This window comes from Rousettus aegyptiacus, unplaced genomic scaffold (assembly GCF_014176215.1).
Source record: "Rousettus aegyptiacus isolate mRouAeg1 unplaced genomic scaffold, mRouAeg1.p scaffold_m13_p_2, whole genome shotgun sequence".
Lineage (NCBI taxonomy): Eukaryota > Metazoa > Chordata > Mammalia > Chiroptera > Pteropodidae > Rousettus > Rousettus aegyptiacus.
The window spans coordinates 94,894,944-94,917,121 of record NW_023416295.1 but is presented as its reverse complement, the minus strand read 5'-3'; the positions used below and the strand labels follow the sequence as shown (position 1 = coordinate 94,917,121).

Here is a 22,178-nt window from a genome sequence, read left to right as displayed (position 1 = left end):
CAGAATATTATATTGTTAACCATATGTCATTTATTAAAGTAGAATAGAGGAAAATTAGTAGTGAAAGAGTGTTTATTGATAGACCTTGTGATGAAGAATTATAAATGGGACCTAAAGTGATTGCTTTCCCAATTTCTGGCTTGGTGACATTGAAGTGGTTGGTAGAAATGTAGTTTAGCAGAATGAAGTTTAGTTTGTTTACATGTTTTCCCTTTCCAGCATAGCCCAACATAATTTGTAACTACATGATGACTTAACTAAGGCAGTCTCAAATGAAACTAGCCTCCTAGGAAAATTTCCATAATACTTACTGATCAATATTGGTTCTCAGATACCTTATAGTGTAGATATGTACTGTAAGATATTTCCTGAGAGTTTTGCTGTACTCTGAATGTTAGTTTTTTATTTGTAGGCTAATCCATACTCAGATAGGAAAAGTAATATAGGACAAGTTCAAGATTAAAGATATTTTAAGGAAATATGCTTGATATCTTAGATATGTATGGCCAGTGTGGTAGCCATCAGCCACCTGTGTTTATTGAGCACTCGAAATATGATTAGTCCAAACTGAGATGTGATATAAATGTAAATTATAATATGCATTGGACTTTGAAGATTTAGTACAGAACAAAGAATGTAAACCAACTCATTAATACTTCTAGTATGGATTACATGTTTGAAATGACCACATTGTAGATAGATTAGATTAAATAAAACATTAATAAAATTAATTTTACCTGTTTCTTTTTTACTTTTTAATGTAGCTGCTAGAAAACTTAAAATTTCATATGTGGCTTTCACATATGACTTATGTTATTATTCCTGTCTTAAGATGAAAGAAATCCACTTCCTGTTTTGCTATATCAAATGTGTAACTATTTGCTGAATTATAAATCCTTAGTGGAAAAGCAAAACAATAAAAACAAAAAAAATTCCCCAAAATTTGATGTATAAGTAATGCTTAATGAAATGTTCTATAGATGGATTTAAAAAATAAGTATTATCATTAGATGTCTAGTTATTTTACAGTTATATTTAACAAAGGCTGTTAAACTTCAGGGATCAGGATAACTGGATACCAGACTTCAGCTGACTAGGCTTGGGGTCTGAAAGTAGACCTTTGCTTTGCCTTGTACAGATACCTAATTTTAGATTTTCTCAAGCAGTATAGTATTACTCGAGAACTTAAAAATTAGAAATATTAATTCTTGAGCCCCAATCCTGCAATCTATTTAAACCCTCCACGTGATTCTAATGCATATAAAGTTTGAGAAACATAATTGTAGACTGTTACTTTTATAGAAGTAGCAGAACTCAATCTGTTTATAACAGTTTTTCATTTTGCCCCCTTGATTCAAATCTATTTATCCTATCATCTGATGATAAATTTCACTGATGTAAATTTTATTTTTATTATAAAAGTGCTCACAAAATTTTAGGGTTAATTTCTAAATAGCAATAACTATATTTAGAGTGGTATTTTATTTGATTCTGATGAATAGATACAAATATCATTTGGGAAACTATGCACATTTATTTGAAAGGAATTATGTTAATTATTTGTAAAAATCTTACATTCTTAGGTGGATGCTCTTCGATTGCGTTTGGAAGAGAAGGAAACCATGTTGAATAAGAAGACAAAACAAATTCAGGATATGGCTGAAGAGAAGGGAACACAAGCTGGAGAGATACATGACCTCAAGGATATGCTGGATGTGAAGGAGCGGAAGGTTAATGTTCTTCAGAAGAAGGTAAGGTTGCAGGTATTCTGAGTTCAGTGTCCCACATCTGGCATTCATCTTCATTCCTACTGCTGAGTTATACCTAAATGTTGTCAGAGTTTCTTTCTCATTCCTCCGTTTATATTTTTGTGGTTAATAATTGAAACCAATGTTACAGTAGGTAGATTATTAAAACTTCTCTCTCTGCATATTCAATTTAAAAAATTTTAAAGTTAACACTATTTTATCGTCAGTAGTATTTTTCATGCTGCTGTTTCTGAAAAGTGCCTTGTAAATTGCCAAAGTATTTATGTTGACATTCTTCTACCTCTTCTATATCGGAACTATGATAACATGAATTAGTATTGTATGTGCATTAGAGATGGTTGCAACTCCATCTACATGATTAATAAGACTATAATTTTGAATAGAAAACATGCTAGTATAATTAGCACATAATGTACATGTGTGACATATAATGTACATTCCTTTTTTACCTTAATCATTATTGGGAAGAGGTGAACTTTGGAATAAATAAGTACTAATACTGGTTTTTTTTTTTTTGTTTTTTGTTTGTTTTTTTTTTAGCTTACTTAAAAGGGTGCCCTTGAGATAACAGGAAACACTGGAATTTTTTGTTCATCTCCAGTGAGATGATAGATTAGACATATTTGACATTGTCCTAGTTTATTTTTAACCTCTAACAGTAGCTAAAGAATAAAATTCTTTATTAAACTTCAGTTCAGCTTTTCTTTTACGTAAAGAGGGCTGTGTCATATATTTGTCCTATATTAGTTTAGTTTTTATTTGCTTTCTATAAGTAAAGAAAAATTTGATCATTCTAAATTTCAGTTGAATATATCATTTTAGTAGATGCTAATTTATTGTTTTAAATTTTTATGCGCGCGCGCGCGCGCGTGTGTGTGTGTGTGTATATATCCTTCTCATTCTTTCCTCCCACTACCTACTTACCCTTACCTGTTTCTTATATATTCTTCCAGAAACAGTCTGCATACATACAGGCAAATATGTATTCTTTTTATTTATATTTACCTATTTTTGTATTCTTCCAGAAACATTTTATGCATAATCCATATAAAGCAAAAATGTTTCTTTTAACGCAAATGTTGCCATTCCTTAGTGCTTATTCCTTTCCTTTTTTTTTTTTCTGTTGATACATTTTAAACTCCTTTCAAGGGCTTCCTCATTGTTACCGATAGCATTGTATGGATGTAGTACAATTTAGTTAACAGGGTTTCTGCTGAGGAACTTTTAGTTTATTTAATATTTCTGCTTTTACATAAAATGGTGCTGCAGTTAAAGATTGTCATACGTATTTAGTTTGTACATGTGTGAAGTATATTTCTAGGTAAATTCCTTGAAGTAGAACTGCTGGGTGAAAGGATTTGCATTTGTAATGTTGGTGGATTTTGCCAAGTAGCAAGTTAGAACCCAAAAGCTGTTTGGAAGTATAGTGCATGTCTTATTTTGAACTAGGTAAACATTTTTTTTTTTAAGTTTTTAATAACCATGACTAGAGGTTTGAAGTTAGAATTAAAACCTTATTATTCTGAAATAATCGTAGTTTGTAAAAAATAGAATGGCAACACTTATGCTGCCACTTTAGGATCTCGTTTAATCCTTCTATCCCTTTGGCAGTGACTTTTCGAACTTGATTGCTCTATCACAAATCAGTGACTAAAATTTTAGACTGTGACACATAATAAGAAATATATTTTACATGTTATTGCATACACATTCATCTGTATCCATAGACAGTATAAATCTGTAGAAGAGATAACTAAAACAAAACTTTCCCCAAATATACTTACTTTAATTTCATGGAAGTACTCTGACCTATCTTTTCCAGTTTTTTAAAGGAATAAAAAATATATTAGTCCTAACTCTTTAAATTATTTCAGTACCTACTGATGAAACACTTTTCATCTTGACATCTTACTCCTATGCTTCCCTATTCTTACCCCCAAAATAAAAATAAACTCAAAGCAAACAAACATAATATGTGATGAGAGGTTCATTTGTACAAATTTGTTTAGCTAAAAAATGTAGCTTCAGATTTTGACACAAGATTGGTCTTACTCCAAAATACAGCTTTTCCCATTATAACAACTTCCCTTTTGGGAGGATTACATGGTAATATGTGTTAAAACCTTTTTTTTTAATGTTACTTTTTAATATGTTTATTATTTATTGAGGTGAAATTCACATATAATAGAATTAATCATTATAAAGTACACTAAGTCAGTGTTGTCTATGGTACTCACCTAAATGTAATTACATATGTATAATTAACACTCCTCTCTAGTTTCAATACTTTTTTTCTTTTTAAAATTAATTAGTTTCAGGTGTACTGCATAGTGGTTACACATTTATATAACTTAGGAGATGATCCCTCAATAAGCCTAGAACCCACCTGTCACTCACTATACATAGTCATTACAGTATTATCGACTATATTTCCTATGCTGTACTTTACATCCCCGTGACTGTTTTATAACTGCCAATTTGTATTTAATTCCTTCACTTTTTTACTCAGCTCCCCAACCCCCATCCCATCCGGCAGCCAGGAGTTCGTTTTTGTATCTGTGCATTTGTTTCTGTTTTGTCGATTTATTTTATTCTTTAGATTCAACATATAAGTTGAATCATGTAGTTCTTGTCTTTTTTTGTCTGACTTATTTTACTTAACATAATACCCTCTAGGTCCATCCATGTTGTCACGAATGGTAAGATTTCATTCTTCATTTTTCTAATCTCTCCTGATTCTTAACCATCACATGTGGATGTAGGACCAACCTGGTTCTCACTTCCTACCAGTCTTGACGTGGCTTCTTATTTATGTCTTAGTTATAGGAGTTCTGTTCAGCTACTCTTCAGGTGGTTCTCAAGGGTGGTTGCTCCATAATTTAGTTGTAATTTTGTTGTGGTCAGTAGGGGAGGCAAGCATAATGGTTACCTACTCCACCAGCTTGACCAGAGTTCATGTTAAAGCTTTTCGACGCTGTAGAAAATCATAAAAACATCATATATATTATTTTTGCCTAGCTTCTTTATCTTTCACTAGAGGCTGTGGTGAGCCACTAATTGTGTTCTTTGTAGTACACTACACTGCCTAAACTAATTTGTCATTTTGCAGACTTTGATTTGTCTTAAAACATTTATTAAGTAGATAAAACAGCAACTTATAAAACTGGTTAAGTTTTACTGCTTCTCTTTAATTACCTCTGTGCCTGTCATTTTTAGTGCTTAGAGCCTTTATGTTCTGTCTTCTTATTTGTCATAGAAGTTACTGTACTAACACGATCAGAGTCAACATTGCTGATGTATTTCCTGGACCATTGTTTGCTTATTAAATATAAGTAGCTTTTATTTTTAGATTCACTTAAAGTAAATAAAATGAACACAATAAGTTCGACAGTTTAAGGTTCTCAAAAGAGCTCTAACTATTTTTATTGTGGCTTTCCTTTTTTACGCTGCAAATATTCGTTTGCTCCAGGATACTTTTAGCAAACTTGATTTTCATGTGGTTGACGAACAAGGGGAACTGGCTGAGTGCAGTACCCCTCATGGAGTGTGGGGTGGAGGATATAGCGTGAACTCTGATGAATTGGGCTGTGGTGAAATTATGGTGACTTCAGAAGGCCATGTAGATGATGATGAGCAATATGGACAGAGTGTAGAAGACACCACACATGTAGTAGATAGTGTAGAAGATTTGAGAGAAGAGTTACAGACTGCAGACCTAGAGGAAGACGGCCCAGGTAATGGTGAACATGGAGGCTGCATTTCTGGTGCTTACTGTAATGTGGGGCATGAGTAGTGGCTCAGTACCTATTCAGAACGATGGCACAGAGATGCAGGTTGAAGGCCTTGTAGCACATGAGGCCAGAAGACAACCAGATGTCACATAGGATCTGGCCAAAGTTCTGTGAGAGGATATGATGCTGATGGATGTGACCAAGATGAAAATCAAGAGGTCGAGTATGGCCAGGGAGCCAATTATTAGTGACTGGAGTGTAGAGCTTCCTGGTAAGAAAGGTGGAAAGCACAAAGGCATTGGAGAGAATTGTGGTCAGCGTGATTATGGAAAGGACCACAGCAAGAGAGATCTTGAGTTCCTGGAAGGTTCCAGATCACAAGCCTCTGAGTTTCTGTGGCATTCAGGATCTGTTGGAGGCCTCCAGAAACAGGGCTTCCACTGACTGGATTGGTGGGGGCATTCTAGGTTGCCGTGTTTTCTACATTCATAGCTACTTGTTTCACAGTTGTCTTCCCCCCAAACCAACGTCATCTTTCCATTTCGCGCTGGTAGGAGCCCTTCATCACATAAACAGACACAGTGAAAAGACTCCAGAACTTGACTGTGAAAAAAACATTGAGGTGTGATTCTCAGTTGTAATTAAAGGTTTCTCTTAAATCACATGAACCCTGAGATTGATCAGTATTCTGGAATTCTGATGGACACATGCTGAATTTGTTACATAATATCAGATTATCATGCCAGATGGGACCGAGCTCTGCAGTTTCTTGCTTTTGACATTTTGGCTCTTTCCAAAGCTTGAAACTCTTATGTTTGGTGATATATTCAGATTTTCCTCCATCCTATTCTGAGAAGATTCTGGATTTCAGTTTGCTTCCTGTGAGTTTTTAAAACTAGAGTGAGCACCAGCTGATTCAGAGAAGCAGTTCAGTCAACAGCTCACACAATTTTCTCAGGTTAATCTTGACACATAGGGAGATACTTTGATCCTTTTATGATCCTTTTACACTGATTGTTTTTGACCCTGAAGAGATAAACATTTCAGTTATTAAGACTTGAAGAATGCATGAGCTTGGATAAGTAATCCAAAACATGGGTCACCTGTGAGTTTACCAACAGGAATGCATAGTCAGAAGTCCTTTTTTGGCTAAGCCAGTGCATCTGCTTGTCCAAGAATTCCTTTGAATACTTTTTCAGGAAGGTCATGAGTGCTATATTTCCCAAGTTCTTGTTTGTTGACTACATGTTTATACTACCTTTTTATATTTTATAATATAATTATTTCAGGGATACAAAAAAGTATAAAGAATAATATAATATGTAATTTTAATTACTTAAGAAGTAAAATTTTAGTTACAGTTGAAGTTCCTTGGCATATCTTTTTTTGATAGTATTCCCCTTCATTCTCTCCAGAGATAAACACTTGATTTTGCTGTTTATATATATGTTCTATAACTTAGATCAGGATATATGTTTTTATACTTTTACAACCTACATATGTATTAGTAAAATATATATAATAAGAGGAAATATACATGGCATATAAATATGGAAAGTAATTTACCCTCACTGTTATCAGGGGGGTACAAAATAAGACCAGATTAAGAAACCATTTTATACCTACTATTTTATGCTATGTTGATAAAAAGTAAGAAGTCTGACAATATCAAGTGTTGGCAAATAGGGCAACTGGATTTCTCACACAGTGCTATTGGGATTTTAAAATGGTACAACTGCTTTGGAAAGCATTTATCTTACTAAATTAAAACTAAGTGTGTGTGTGTGTGTGTATGTATGCTTAGTTTTAATTTAGTATATATATATACACTAAATATATGTATATATTTTGTATAATATATATAAACTAAGCGTATATATATGTATGTATGTATATATATGTATGTATATATATGAGGATATGCTTAGTTTCAATTTAGTATGTATATTTAGTATAATATATATACACACACACCTTAGATGAACTCCAGGACATGTATAAGAATGCCTGTAGTAACCTTGCTTGGATTAAAAACTCCAAAACAAAAGTGAGGAAATATTGCAAATGTTCACTGACAGAAGAATGAGTTAAGTAAATTGTGGTATAATCACACTATAGAACATATTATCCTTTTTGTTTAAAGACAAGGAAATATTTAGGGTAAAAATTCAGTAAAGTCATTTTTTCTGGAGGTAGGCAAGTTAGAGAGGTGAGATTAAAGAGGAACATGTGTGTGTGTGTGCGCGCGTGCGTGTGCGCGCATATTTATCTTTTAAGTAGTTTAGGTAATGTTCTCATTCTTAAAATGGGTAATGGATTTATATGTCTTTAATTTATTATATATAGATTTATGTATTAAATATTATGTAATATAATTAAAAATAACTCGAGGCAGATTAATCTTTTTATTACATTTACACGTTTGGTACATGGGTGTTTATTATAAACTATATATTTTCTTGTGTTTGAATATCAAAATGCTTAGAAAAACCTCTCTCCATATAGCTGTCTTTGTTGAAAAATAATATTTCCTTTATTTTATTTTAAATTTATTCTTAAATTTTATGATTCTGAAATTAGAACCACCTTTCCCTAGAAGTTCATTTGTACATTTTAAAGCAATGTATAATACAGGCATAGAGTCTCATTTGTTAAAATTTAGCTGTCTGTTTGATTAAAGTTTTCCTATAAAGTCTCTGACAAATGGATTTATTCAGGTTATGGTCTAATATGTCCAATTTTGATGAATAAATGACTTGGACAGTTTTCACCCTCTTTTCTTGAACCTGAATTTGGCCACTATAGTATTTGCCTATTGAGATTAACTTCGGGTCATACTGAACAAGTGTAATTCTTCTTTGGCAGGATAGCTTTTTAGATTTTGGAAGCTTGCTATTTGACAGCCCCTAAATCTTATTTTTCCTAGGTGAAATCTTTGTTTCTTCCATTGTTCTTATTGGATCTGGTTAATGTTTCTGATGGCAGTTATTTGTCTAAACTCATTTTTCCTCCATACTTGTCCAGTTGGAATTTTGGACCTAATTGCAAAAGAGATATTTAGAATGCTGTTAATGTTTTGTTCTGGTGCTAGCTGAAATACTGTTTTGGGCACCTCACTGAAACTCACTAACCTTCATTTCTTCATCTACGGACAGGATATAATAGTTACCTCATGGGATTTTTTATAATGTGTCAGAAAGCGCCTTGGAACCTGTAAAGTGTAACATACTGTGAATATAAGTTGTTAATATTGTTTATTCTTATTTAATTTTACTTTGTTAAGTTCAACCAATTGTTGTAATCTTTGAAGATTTTTTAGACTCTTGATTTGATTATATAGTCTATTTATTTCCTTTGGTTTTATGCCTTCTACCCATTTAGGTGCATATTCTTTATACTTTCATATAAATGCTAAAATGTTGAATAGGCCCAGAAAAGACTTTTGTGGTATCAGAAGTCTCTATCAAATGGATAGATTTATCAAAATAATTCTAAAAGCTGTTTATGTTGTCTTTTTTTTTTTTTTTTTTTAAATAAGCCCAGTTTGTTCGTGGGTCTAGCTTTTTTATAAATCCATGTTCCTCTCTGTTCCTTATCCAGGGCCTTATAAATGTTTTAAAAATTTGAGTCAATTGGAGTGATCACTCCATATAATTCTTATAGTGATAATTGGATTATGAGGCACATGATATACTCAACTATTTTTGGCTTTTTCGGGACCACCACCTAGACATTTTCCTAGCTTTCTAAGCACTGTATGTATTTGTGCACCGGCATATTCTTTGCTCTTTTTCTTTTTTCCTCTTACTGAGTACATTAATAGATGCATAGGAAAAATTATGTTTTTGTGGGCTCTCCGGTCTAACAAATCTTCCTGAACTGTCTTCATTCATGCATTAAGCGTAGTACCTCCTGCTGTAAACTAGGCCCTGTGCTAATTACAAAGACAAATAATACGTGGTTTCTGCTCTCAGAGTCTCAAGAGTTTAGGGCATTCCAGAAGTTATACAAATTCTGTACAGTGGGGCACAAAAACAGAAGTTTTAGATTTCACCTTGTGTAAAAAGTATCTTAGGGCCTGAGTCCTGAAAATGAGTGAAAATTTGCTAGACAGATGGGGAAGGGGTGAGACATCCTAAGCCAAGAGAACAGCATAAATGATGTGGAGTAATATTCCTTTCCAGAGTGTTATGCCTTGGAAGTTTACTTCTGTTCTTCAAACATTTTGTAATATAAATTCTTAAAAACTTCTGGTAGAGCTCTGCCTATGAATACCTTTTGTCTCTTAATATGAATTCCCATATTACCTGGTTTCTGGGGAAATTTTCCCCTGTTTTTATATAATGAGAAAGTTTTTGGTGAGTGTACTCATCTTTATTGTCCTATTAATTTAAGAAACTAATAAATAGAATTCAACTTTTCTTTCCTCTGGTTCTAAAGACTTTTCTGTCAAAAACTTTAGAGATTTATCTTTAATAGAATATTGAAAATATAACCTTTCAGGTAGAAATTCAGGTATTTCTGGAGAGATGTCTTAATTCTGCACAATACTTAACCTACTCTGCTTCTTGATTCAGACATAGAGGAGACGGTATGGTAACTCTGCTTTCATCCTTTTCTTGTTCTTGGGCATCATCTGCATCCTCTATTTTTTTCCCACAAATATTACTTATAATTGTATATTTAAGTAATATTTAAATATTTTAATGTTTAAGGGAGAATATTAGGAAACAGTATATTGCTCTAGCATTACTTTTGATGTATTAGATATGAATCTTTTTTAAAATTACTTTGCTGAGAACAGTAGCAGCTGTGATAATGGCTGGATTGTGAATCACATACTCCGGACTATTTTTAGCTGCATCTGGGTACCACTTCCCCACTCGCAGTCTCCCAGCTTTCTAGGCACTGTGTATATTTGTATGCACTGGGTTAACCCTGTGCTCAGAGAAGGAAATGGGACACTAGCAGATGGCCAAGCATGCTGTACAATGGGATTAGCATTGGGCTCCTCCTTCCCAGGTTTCTCTCCTATGGTTTAAAGTAGTTTTGTGTTACAGTAAATTTCTTATCTTTATAGTAAATCACTGACCTGGAAAATGTAATTGAGCATTTGAATCTGAGCTGCATTCAAAATCTGTGTTAAAATTGTGCAGCTTCTTGCTTGATTGACTATAAATGATAATGTAACTTGGAGTTTAATTTGCTGATGCAGATGTTATCATCATTCCCTTCTATGCTTCTGTAACTTATGTTTATTTCACCTTGCTTGCTTCTCTAGTTTCCTAGGATTTGGTATTTAGACTTTAGATTTAACAGTAGCAGAAAGCTGATTGAAATGTAGAATAGAGAGTTTGTGCGTGCGTGCGTGCGTGCGTGCATGTGTGTGTGTGTGAGAGAGAGAGAGAGACTGAGACTGAGACTAGATGGTTCTTTAAGTCTGCTCTGGTATTTCATTTTCAGTAGCAAGTCAGAAAGTGTAGGTTCTTTATATATTCTTGTTTTTTTGTGGACTCTTGACTAAGGCAGTGTCAGTTTCTTTGCTTTTGCCATATCATAAAATGGAAAGAATATGTTTTGTCATTAAAAACAATATTTACTAATTTATTCAGAGAAAATTAATATTTTATATTTAAAATGGTGCTATTTTATCTTTAATAAGGATTAATTGTAATATTTTCTAAATGTTATTGTTTTTTAAGTCACAACCCAGCTGTTAATGGAGATAAGTAAGAGAAGACCAAGTCAGACCTCAATCAGATTTTAAGTTGGAAACTTATACTTAGGCATTGGAATTTTCCTTTTTCTTCCTTTTACTTATAATTTTTAATATGACTCAGTTTATTTAACATTTTGTCGTTTATGGAGCTAAATTTTTATTTAAAAAATAACAGAGTATATAGTGAATGAAGTCTGACTGATGATGCTATTTCTACTGGGGAATATACTTCGTAAGGATTTACTTTGCTTCATATAACCTTTTTACCCTTTTTCAAGAAAACTATAAGGAAGTAGATAGCTGAACTTACAAAGTCTTAATTTAACTTCCAATTTTTCAATAGATAACTCTTTTTAAATGAAGTTGATCTTATACAAGAACATTTTATGACTGAAGAATTGTCTCACCAAATCCTCTTTGGTCTTAGTTTTCCTTGTTATATCTTTTAATAATATGTTTCTGCTCACCATCCCTTCCACTTCCAGAGCTCTGCTCTCCAAAATACATAAATAAATAAAATAAAGCACAACACCCATACATTCTGATAATCTAGAAACAGTAAACTTCAGATATACATGAATCAAGTAAGAGGAGCAGTAACGTTGTTTTATGACAGATAGGTGGAGAAAAACATATTGTTGCATAAATTATTCCTAAAGCCTTATTGACTTAGACAGCCATTTTATTTTGCTTGCTTGTGAGCCAGAATTTCAGGAAGGGTAGTTTGTCTCTGATTTATTTGGTGACAGCTGGGGGTGTCTGCGATTGGATAATTCACCACCAATTTGGCTTCCTCACTTGCACATATTCTAGGTATTCCTTGGCCTCGGTCTATATGGCTACATGGCATCTTTTGCCTCAGGGTTTCTACATGAGCCCAGGGTAAAAGTAGTCACACTTCTTATGTGGCACCTGACTCTCATAGGTGTGAGAAGTTGAAGCTGCCTGGCCAGTTAAGGATTATGCTAGGAATTGGCTTAGAAGTGGCAGAGGATTCCTTTTGCTGTATTCTGTTGCTTACAGTAGTCCAGGACCTACCTTGATTTCAGGGGAGTCAAGAAATAGACACGCTTCTTAATGAAGGTGTGACAAAGCCACACTACAGAAGAGCATGTAAGATGGGAGATATTATGGCCCTTTTGGGGCCAGTTGAATAAAACATTGGATAAAGGATTGAGAATATGAGTGAGACTTCTTTTGTGTGTGGTATGATGATAAAATTCTTATTCTCCTTTCTGTTATGATGTTACAGCCTTATTAGTCAGAACAAAGGGGAATTTTTCTATTTCCATGTTCAACTCAGTGTTTTATCTGTTATTCATAGGGCTTCTGTCATCCATTGCTCCCAACAAAAGTCACCTCTTAACAAAAGTCACATCCATTGCTTCCAACAAAAGTTTTACATAATTTTGGAATTATCACAGGGTATGAAAATAATGTATAAGAAAAGGGTAGAGAGGAATATGGTGTATGGAAAGGGGGGACTGACAGCAGAAGATGAATTAATGCTACATATTTATTTTGGAGATCCACCTTAGGTGAAAAGCACAACTGTCTAGAAGAAAACTTTTGCATATGATTGGTCTAAGGTGAAAGACACTGTCATCTACCCAGCCCTTGATCTGGGGTGGTACTGGTCCGTGGCCTGTTAGGAACTGGGCCACATAGCAGGGGTGAGCGGCTGGTGAGCGAGTGTGAAGCTTCATCTGTGTTTGCGACCACTCCCCAGTGCTAGTGTCACCACCTCAGCTCCTGGATTCTCATAGGAGCACTGTTCCCTGGTACCAAAAGTGGGGACTGCTGATCTAGAAGATAATCAGACTAAATATGGGCACAGATAACACATTGAATGCAAAAGAACTTTTAAGTCCATTAGGAACAGACAAACTTATCTAAATTGTTTTTTCGTTATTTACAGAATAAAGCAGGATAAATCTGAGGCTTAGTTTCACACTTCATTGACATGGTAGAACTTTGACTTTTAAGCCATCACTAAGGGGTTAATAGGATGGATGATTCTTTTTTTCCTAATCGAGATGTAATTCACATACTATAAAATTCACCATTTTAAAGTGTGTATAATTAAGTTATTTAAAAAAATTTTTTTTGTTTCCTTTCAAGATTGTGCAACCATCACCACTATTCAATTCCAGAACATTCTCATGATCCCCAAAATAAACCCATACCTGTAAGCTACCACAACCCCTTACCTTCTAGCAACTACTAATCTACTTTTTGCCTCTATGGATTTGCCTATTTTGGACATTTCTTATACATGTAATTTTAGAATATATGCTTTTTGTGCCTGGTGTCTTTAATATTTTCAAGGTTCATCATCATGTAGCAAGTATCAGTGTTTCATTTCTTTTTATGGCTGAATAATATTTAATTGCAGTGAATATACCACATTTTATTTATGCATTTATCAGTTTATAGACATTTTAGTTGTTTCTACTTTTTGTATATTGTGAATAATGATTCTATAAACATTAATGCATAAGGTTTTGTATGAATATATCTTTTCATTTTTCTTGGTTATATGTCCAGCAATGGAATTGATATTAACTTCATGTTTAATTTTATGAGGAACTGCTGCACTGATTCTTAAGTGGCCACACAATTTTATATTCCATTCTAATGGGTGTGCATTGGTATCTTATTGTTGTTTTGATTTTCATTTCCATAGTGTACTTGTTAGCCATTTGTTTATCTTCTTTGGAAAAATGTCTTTTAAGTATTTTGCCCATTTTTAAATCCAGTTGTCTTTTTATTATTGAGTTCTAGAAAGTCTTTATACATTCTGAGGCCCCACCATAACAGATGTGTAATTTGCAGATATTTCTCCCATTCTGTGGGTTATCCCTTCACTTTCTTGATAGCATCCTTTGATACACATAAGTTTTAAATTTTGATGAGTTCAATTTATCCATGTTTTTCTTGGTCACTTATGCTTTTGGTGTCATATCTAAGAAAAGATTGCCTCTAATTAAAGATCATGAAGATTTCCTCCTACGTTTTCTTCAATGAGTTTTATAGTTTTAGTTTTTACATTTAGATCTTTGATCTCTTCTAAGTTAATTTTTGTATTTGGTATAATGTTAGGGTCTCACTTTACTATTTTGCATGTGGTTATTCAGTCATCCCATAGCCATTTGTTGTAAAGACTCTTTTTTCCCTATTGAGATGTAATATATCTTTTCATTTTTGGGATGTTTGCTGAAAGTTATGAATTCTTGTTTCTTTTTCTTCAGTTTATATGTCTATGTGCCATATACCACACTGTCTTGATTGATTACTGTAGCTTTGAAGTAGATTTTGATATTGGGAGTTGTGAATCCTCTACCTTTGTTCCTTTTCAAGGTTGTTTTGGATTTTGGGGGTCCCTTGTAATTCCATATGAATTTTGGGGTTAGTGTGTTCATTTATGTAAAAAAGGCATTTGGACCTTATAGTGATTGCACTGAATCTTCATCAGTTTGAGGAATATTGCCATCTTAATATCAAGTCTTTCAATTGAACGCAGGATGTCTTTTAACTTATTTGTGTTGTCTTTAATTTCTTTCATCAATTTTTCTTTTAGTTTTCAGTTTACAAGTCTTGCACTTTTTAAAATTCTTTAATATTTTATTATTTTTGATACTATTGTAAATCAAATTGTTTTCATTTCATTATCAGATTTTCATATCTAGTATACAACTGATTTTTGAATGTTGATATAGTGTTTTACAACTTTATTAAATTTGTTTGTTAGCTTCTAATAGTGTTTTGGCGGATTCTTTAGTATTTTCTTAGTATGTATAAAGTTATGCATTTGCAGTATGGCTGCCTTTATATTCTTTTTCTTCCCCAATTGCCCTTTCCTAATTGTCCAGTATAATGATGAATAGAAGTGATGAGAGCAGACATCCTTATCTTATTCTTTATCTTAAACGAAAGGCTTTCACTTTTCACTAGTAAGTATGGTGTTAACTATGGGTTTTTCTTAGATACCCTTTATCAGATTGAGGATGTTTTCTTCTATTCTTAGTTTATTGAGAGTTTTTATGGTTTTGTTCTTTATTCTGTTAATATGCTGCATTATGATGATTGATTTTTGTATGTTGAATCAGCCTTGCATTTCTGGGATAAGGATGGGTGTGTGTGTGTGTGTGTGTGTGCGTGCACGCGCGCGCGCGCGTGTGTGTGTGTGGTTTTTTTTGCTCATTTCAGACATACAGTACAATGGCTAGACATTTATATAATTTATGAAGTGATCCCCTCGATTACTCTAGCATCCATCTGGTTCTGCACTCAGCCATTACAATAATGTGATCTCTATTCTCTCTGCTGTACTCTATATCCCCATGACTGTTTTGTAACTACTAATTTGTAGTTCTTCATCCTTACATCTTTTTTACCTAGCTCTCCAACCCCCCTTCCCTCTGACAATCACCAGTCGTTCTCTGGATCTGTGAATCTCTTTTCTTTTAGTTTGTTCATTTCTTTTGTTTCTTAGATGCCACATATAAGTGAAATCATGTGGTATTAATCTTTCTCTGTCTGACTTATTTCACTCAGCACCATACCCTTGAGGTATGTCATTGCAAATGGTAAGATTTTATTAATTTTATGGCTGAGTAATATTCCCTTGTATATATGTACCATAACTTCTTTATCATCTATTGATGGGCACTTTGGTTGCTTCCATATCTTGGCTATTGTGAATAGTGCTGCGTGAACATAGGGACGCATGGATCTTTATGAACTGTGTTTTGTTTTTCTTTGGACCAATACCCAGAAGTGGAATTGTTGGGTTGAAAGGTAGTTCTATTTTTAATTTTTTTGAGGAACCTCCATATTGTTTTCTGTAGTGGCTGTACCAATTTGCAGTCCCACCAACAGTGCACAGTGGTTCCCTTTTCTCCTAATCCTCATTAAGACTTGTTTTTTGATTTATTCATGATAGGCATTTCAATAGGTGTTAAGATGATATCTCATCATGGTTTTGATTTGCATTTCTCTGATGATTAGTGACCTTGAGCATCTTTTCATATGTTTATTGGCCATCTGTATTTCTTCTTTGGAGAAGTACCTATTTAGGTCTTCTGCCCATTTTTAATTGGATTGTTCATTTTTTTGTTGTCGAATTGTATGAGTTCTTTATAAATTTTGAATATTAACCCCTTTTCAGATGTATCATAGGCAAATATTTCCTCCCATTCAGTTGGTTGTCTTTTCGTTTTGTTGATGGTTTCCTTTGTTGTGCAAAAACTTTTTAGTTTGATGTAGTCTTATTTATTTTTTCTTTTGTTTCCTTTGTTCAAGGAGATATCAGAAAACATATTACTAAGAGCAATATCAGAGCATTTACTGCCTATGTTTTCTAGAAGTTTTAAGGTTGGGTCTTACATTTAAGTCTAATACATCTTGAGTTAATTCTTGTATATGGTGTAGAAAGTGGTCCAGTTTTATTTTTTTGCTTATATCTGTCCAGTTTTTCCAGCACCATTTGTTTACTCCACTGTATATTCTTGCCTCCTTTGTCATAGATTAAATGACCATATAGGTGTATATTTATTTCTGGGCTCTCTATTCTTTTCCATTGATCTGTGTATTTGTTTTTATGCCAGTACCATGTCGTTTTGATTACTGTAGCCTTGTAGTATAGTTTGATATCACAAGCGTGATACCTTCAACTTTCTTCTTCTTTCTCAAGATTGCAGTGGCTATTTGGGATCTTTCATGGTTCCATATAATTTTTGGATTATTTGTTCTGGTTCTCTGAAAAATGCCATTGATATTTTGATAAGGGTTGCATTGAATTTATAGATTGCTTTGGATATATGGCCATTTTAACGATGTTGATTTTTCCTACCAATGAGCATGGTATGTGCTTCAATTTATTTGTATCTTCATCAATTTCTTTTTTTCACTGACATAATTTTTCAAGAACATGTCTTTTACCTCCTTTGTTAATTTGATTCCTAGGTATTTTATTGTTTTTGATACAATTGTAAATGGGATTGTTAACTCAATTTCTCTTTCCAATAGTTCATTGGTATAAAAATGGAACCAACTTCTCAATATTAATTTTGTATCCTGCTACTTCACTGAATTCATTTATCAGTTCTAATAGGTTTTTGGTGGAATCTTTAGGGTTCTTTATATATGGTATCCTGTCATCTGCAAATAATGACAGTTTTACTTCTTTCCAATTTCGATGCCTTTTATTTCTCTTTCTTGCCTGATTGCAGTAGCTAGGATTTCCAGTACAACGTTGAACAGAAGTGGTGAAAGTGGGCATCATTATTTTGTTCCTGATCTTAAGGAAAATGCTTTTAGCCTTTCCCAATTGAGCATGATGTTAGCAGTAGATTTGTCATATATGACTTTTATTATGTTGAGGTATGTTCCCTCTATTCCCACTTTGTTAAGAGTTTTATCATAAATAGATGCTGGATTTTGTCAAACACTTTATTCTGCATCTTTTGATGTAATCATATGGTTTTTATCTTTTGATTTTGTTAATGTGGTATATCGCATTAATTGATTTGTGGATATTGTATCAACCTTGAATCCCAGGAATAAACTTGGTCATAGTATATGATATTTTTAATGTATTGCTGAATTTGGTTTGCTAATATTTTGTTGAAGATTTTTGCATCAGTGATCATAAAAGATATTGGCCTATAGTTTTCTTATTTTGTACTTTGTCTGGTTTTAGAAACAGGATAATGGTGGACTTATAAAAAGAATTAGGAAGCCTTCTCTTCTCTTGAATTTTTTGGAATAGTTTGAGAATAGCTGCTAATTCTTCTTTGAATGTTTGGTAAGGATGAGTATGTTTTTAAATAGCCTTGTATTTTTCTCTTGAGGAAATGGTAAAAGTTGTTCTCCCAACCTTATCATGGAAGCAACCTTATCATAGGACTGAACCGGGGAGAACATATTCTTTACATAAATGCTTTATTTTAGAGTGCTAAGGTATAATAAAAATAAGAACTGTTCAGAGGTTTATATTGTAATACTTTGTACAACATAGAAGTAATTCTGACCCTTATTAAAATATTCAAACTTTTAGGTAACTTAGTGGGTCATTTGAGGATTTTTGTTTATCTGTGTAATTAATAAGCCATATTAATATTCTCAGAGTCTTGTAAGCTCTAGTTCAGAGTGCCCTGACTTCTGTTTTAAACTTGAAAAATGATAAATAACAAGTCAATATGGGAGGGTCAGATGCCTATTGTGACAAATGTTCTTAGTGGTATCTCAGGAGACCTTGTAGCAGGAATATGTCAGAGTAATAAATATCTAGATAAGTATCTAGAAAGGGACAGGGATTTGTAAAAAAAAAAAAGCTCGATCAGAGTTCTGAAGCAAGGTCAATATTTTCTTCTGCTTAAAACTGCTTATAATTTGACATGAATTAACTTGCATTGCATTCTCACCTGTGGGAATGGCTGTTTGGATAGATGCCCAGGTATTTGTCAACTCTAGTTGAGAAGTTGAAATAATTAACCACTTGAAGAAGTTGTTAAATCAAACTTTGATGTAGCTTTTTGTGCTTTTCCTTCTCTCTGCCACACCAATATGCTCACCCTAACCAGAAAATGGCTTCAAGCATCAGATGTGTATTTTGTCCTTAATCTGTTTTAGCCTCCTGTAATTGCCAGACTTCCTTACTTTTTTCTTCTAACACTTATTTTTTTCCTAGAGTGTTTCAGATCAGAAAAGCCATCCAAATTTATCGAGGCAATTTTATCAAATTTTATAAGATTCTTTAGCATCCACTGCATATTGATAAGAAACTGGTCCTTTTCTTCCTGCATCCCACTCAAGCCAAACTCATTTTATACACAACAAATTTGGTAACACAGTATTTTTATAAAGCAGCTAAGCAAGGAAGTAGATCTTCATTTTAAACAACATTTTGTGTGTTTGAAAAGAATGTACCTGATTAATGATTTTTAACTTCTCCTACCCTTTTGACAATCTGATTAAAGCTGTGGGCTCTCTCTGTGAAAAAAGTGCACATAACTTATTTAGGTGGACCAGGATGTCATACACAACACCTTAAAGGCCATCCATGAACTCCTGATTAAAAATACCCTCTAACAGTGAAAGAACCACATTGGGATTCAAGGGTCTCTAGGTGTTAAAAAACCATAAAATTATGTATATAGTTCAGATACAATATAAATTAAGGGTAAATTATGATTTCATGTTACTAGAAAAGATATAGCTGCTGGCATAATGGATACTGTGATGAGTGACCCAGATCCCTCTCAAGGGTTGAAGGATGTATTCCCCCAGATGCTGGAAGTGCTAGCTTCGATGAAATTTGCCTTGACTGAAGAGACCTGCTTTGTACAATGGCATTCTCCTTCCCATTGGTATCCAGTGACTGCTCCTTCTAAGGTGTAAGGGCTTGAATCTGTTGCCCTGATTTGAGACAACTCTGAAAGGTCATCCCAGATTCAAAGCTCCTCATGGGGTTGTATGAATTCTTTGGGACTTTGTGGCAACAGAATTTCTCTCTGCACAGTCCTGCTTCCCTCCCTCCTCTTCCATTCCACCAATATTGATCCCAAGAGCACCCTCTAATAAACTTTTTGCACAGTAAAATCTGTCTCAGGGTCCACCTCCTCAGAGTCTTAGCCTTGTGACACTAGGGTTGACTATTAGTCCAAGGTAGCTTTGGGCTGTAAAAGTAGGCCTGGCTAATGTAAAAACTTAGATGAACTTGAATTGGACTTAAAATGTGTGAACCATCCCATTTCTGTTCTGTTCAAACTTTATGTTTCAAGTAGATTTTGAAAGTCTTTGATTTCATTTGATTTCATTTGTTGTCTCCCAGTCTTTCTTTGGTGCTGTAGGAAAATCCCTAAGTCTCTGATAGTTTGATTTGTTTGGTCACACAGTGTGAACTTGTGAAAGGTATGGGTTAAATAGTTATTTACATGCTCCACAGAAACCCTTAGAGATTTCCCATATTGATAGGTCCATATGATAAGAGAATCCCTCTTACCATAATCCTAATTATATTCCTTATCATAAATCTTAAGATTTCTTAATGTTTAGAAAATGACTGATTTTGTCATTATTATTGAAATGATTATGTTCATTCCAAATATTTGAAAAATATGGAAAAGCGATAATGAGGAAAATTAAATGTAAAAATAAAATTTTCCTTGTTTTAAATTGGGATATTATTGTACATTTTGATAACTTTTTGTTTCCATGTCATTGCATATAATAAACAATTTTCCAAATCTTTGATTAATCCTCAAGTGTGTGAATTGTACTGGTTGCATAATATTCTAGCCAGTATATAGATTATATTTAATTTAGTTAGCCGCCTATTGTCATGTATTTGATTTTTAATAACTTTGTTATTATTAATAAATAACAGAAAAAATAATGAGTGCTTTTTTTCTTTTTCTAAAACTAACCCTAGTGTGTCTGCTTTAGTTGTTTAAAAATACTGAGTTCTTTCATCACAAAAATGTAGTGAACTATGATGTCTATTAAGACTCTAAATAGCCATTGTTAGTGTACAACTTGAAGGGATGCCATTCATGTAGATGATGTGAATTGAGGTTCTAAGTGCAGTCTGACCATTGCTGCTGCCTCAGAAGGACTGCTGTTGTGGATCAATGGATCTTCTTTGTTTTTTGAGGAATTAAGAACAGGAAGGTCTGTCCAGTTCTTATATATGTCTGTCAGGTATAAAAAGAAGTATTTCCTAATTGTCTACCAAACAGATTTTGACTGGTAGTGAGTGACCTTTACTCTCACCAGTTTTTGCCTCATATTATTCAGTTATTTTAATGTAAGAGGTCCCTAAATCCATTATTTGTCCTATGAGCAGTTCTGTTAAGTAACTTATTTCCCCTCTCAGCAACTAATAAAATTTGTTGGGAGCAGTGGACTTTATTTTCCTCAAGGTTATACCTACACTTTCTATGTAGTGTGATTTGAACAATTTTTAATATAAAATGTAGTAGTACTCTGACAAAGTTTATTAATTTTCAGATGTTCTTATTTTTCCTATTATAAGAATTTTAGAATTGAAAGGAATATTAGTGGGCTTTTGTTTATAAATAAAGTAATTAGAAAGATCAAATAACTTGCCCAATGTGACATAATTAGCTGTTTGTTTGTTACAGTAATTCTCTCCATCACTTACACCGGGGTCCCCAATATCAGGGCTGCGAACTGGTACAGGTCTGTAGCCTGTTAGGAACAAGGCGAGCAAAGCTTCATCTATATCTGCAGCTGCTCCCCAACACTAGCATCACCGTCTCAGCTCCACCTCAGATCATCAGGCATTAGATTCTAATAGGAGCACTGGTTCCGGAGGCCAAATAGGTTGAGGACTGCTGACTTACACAATGACAGAGTAGCACAATTGAAAGGAAAACTCAACCAAAGAAGTAACTGGTTGTCAATCAATCTTTGCTGGGCTTATTAAAGATCATAAACATTAATTGAGAGTATAGATATGGAAGCTTTTGACAACCTAACTTGAGTTTAAACCATTGCTTAGAGTTTTTCATGGCTTTGTTACTCTTGTGTCTTCCTTCTGATCGTTGGAAACACATGATTGGACAAGTAAAATTTAGAGGCCAATATAAATAGCCTGGGCAAACCTACTCATTTTGGTAAATTACAATTGGGCCTTGTTTGTACATTTTTTCGGAGTATAGAGTGGTAGAAAAATACTTGCCTAGAAATTAGGAGACTTGATAAGTTTTCCCTTTTTTAGATTCTGTTAATTATTGTAGATCTCTCTTTGCCAGTTGATGATGACCAATTTGTTTACCCAGACTGTACTTCTGCCACTGCTACTCAAAGGTTATTAGTAACCAAGAAGGCAAAGGTCAGAGCCTTTCTGAATATCTCATTTCACATGATAAGTTTGATGCTTATGGCTGCTTAGAACAACTGTGGAGGCATCATTAAAAAAATTATTTAAAT

At 33.6% G+C, this 22,178-nt stretch overlaps 1 protein-coding gene across 15 annotated transcripts in view; it reads left to right on the top strand.

Annotated features, from left to right (window-relative positions):
• ERC1 (ELKS/RAB6-interacting/CAST family member 1) overlaps positions 1–22,178 on the top strand; it is a 467,374-nt gene that overhangs the window by 136,097 nt on the left and 309,099 nt on the right. For all 15 annotated transcript variants that reach the window (XR_004955596.1, XR_004955594.1, XR_004955595.1 and 12 more), the window contains one exon: positions 1,584–1,751. Coding sequence is in view for 12 of the 15 variants with exons in the window: in XM_036236315.1 (XP_036092208.1) it covers positions 1,584–1,751 (168 nt within the window). In the remaining 3 variants the exon portion in view is untranslated. The remainder of the gene's footprint in view (positions 1–1,583; positions 1,752–22,178) is intronic.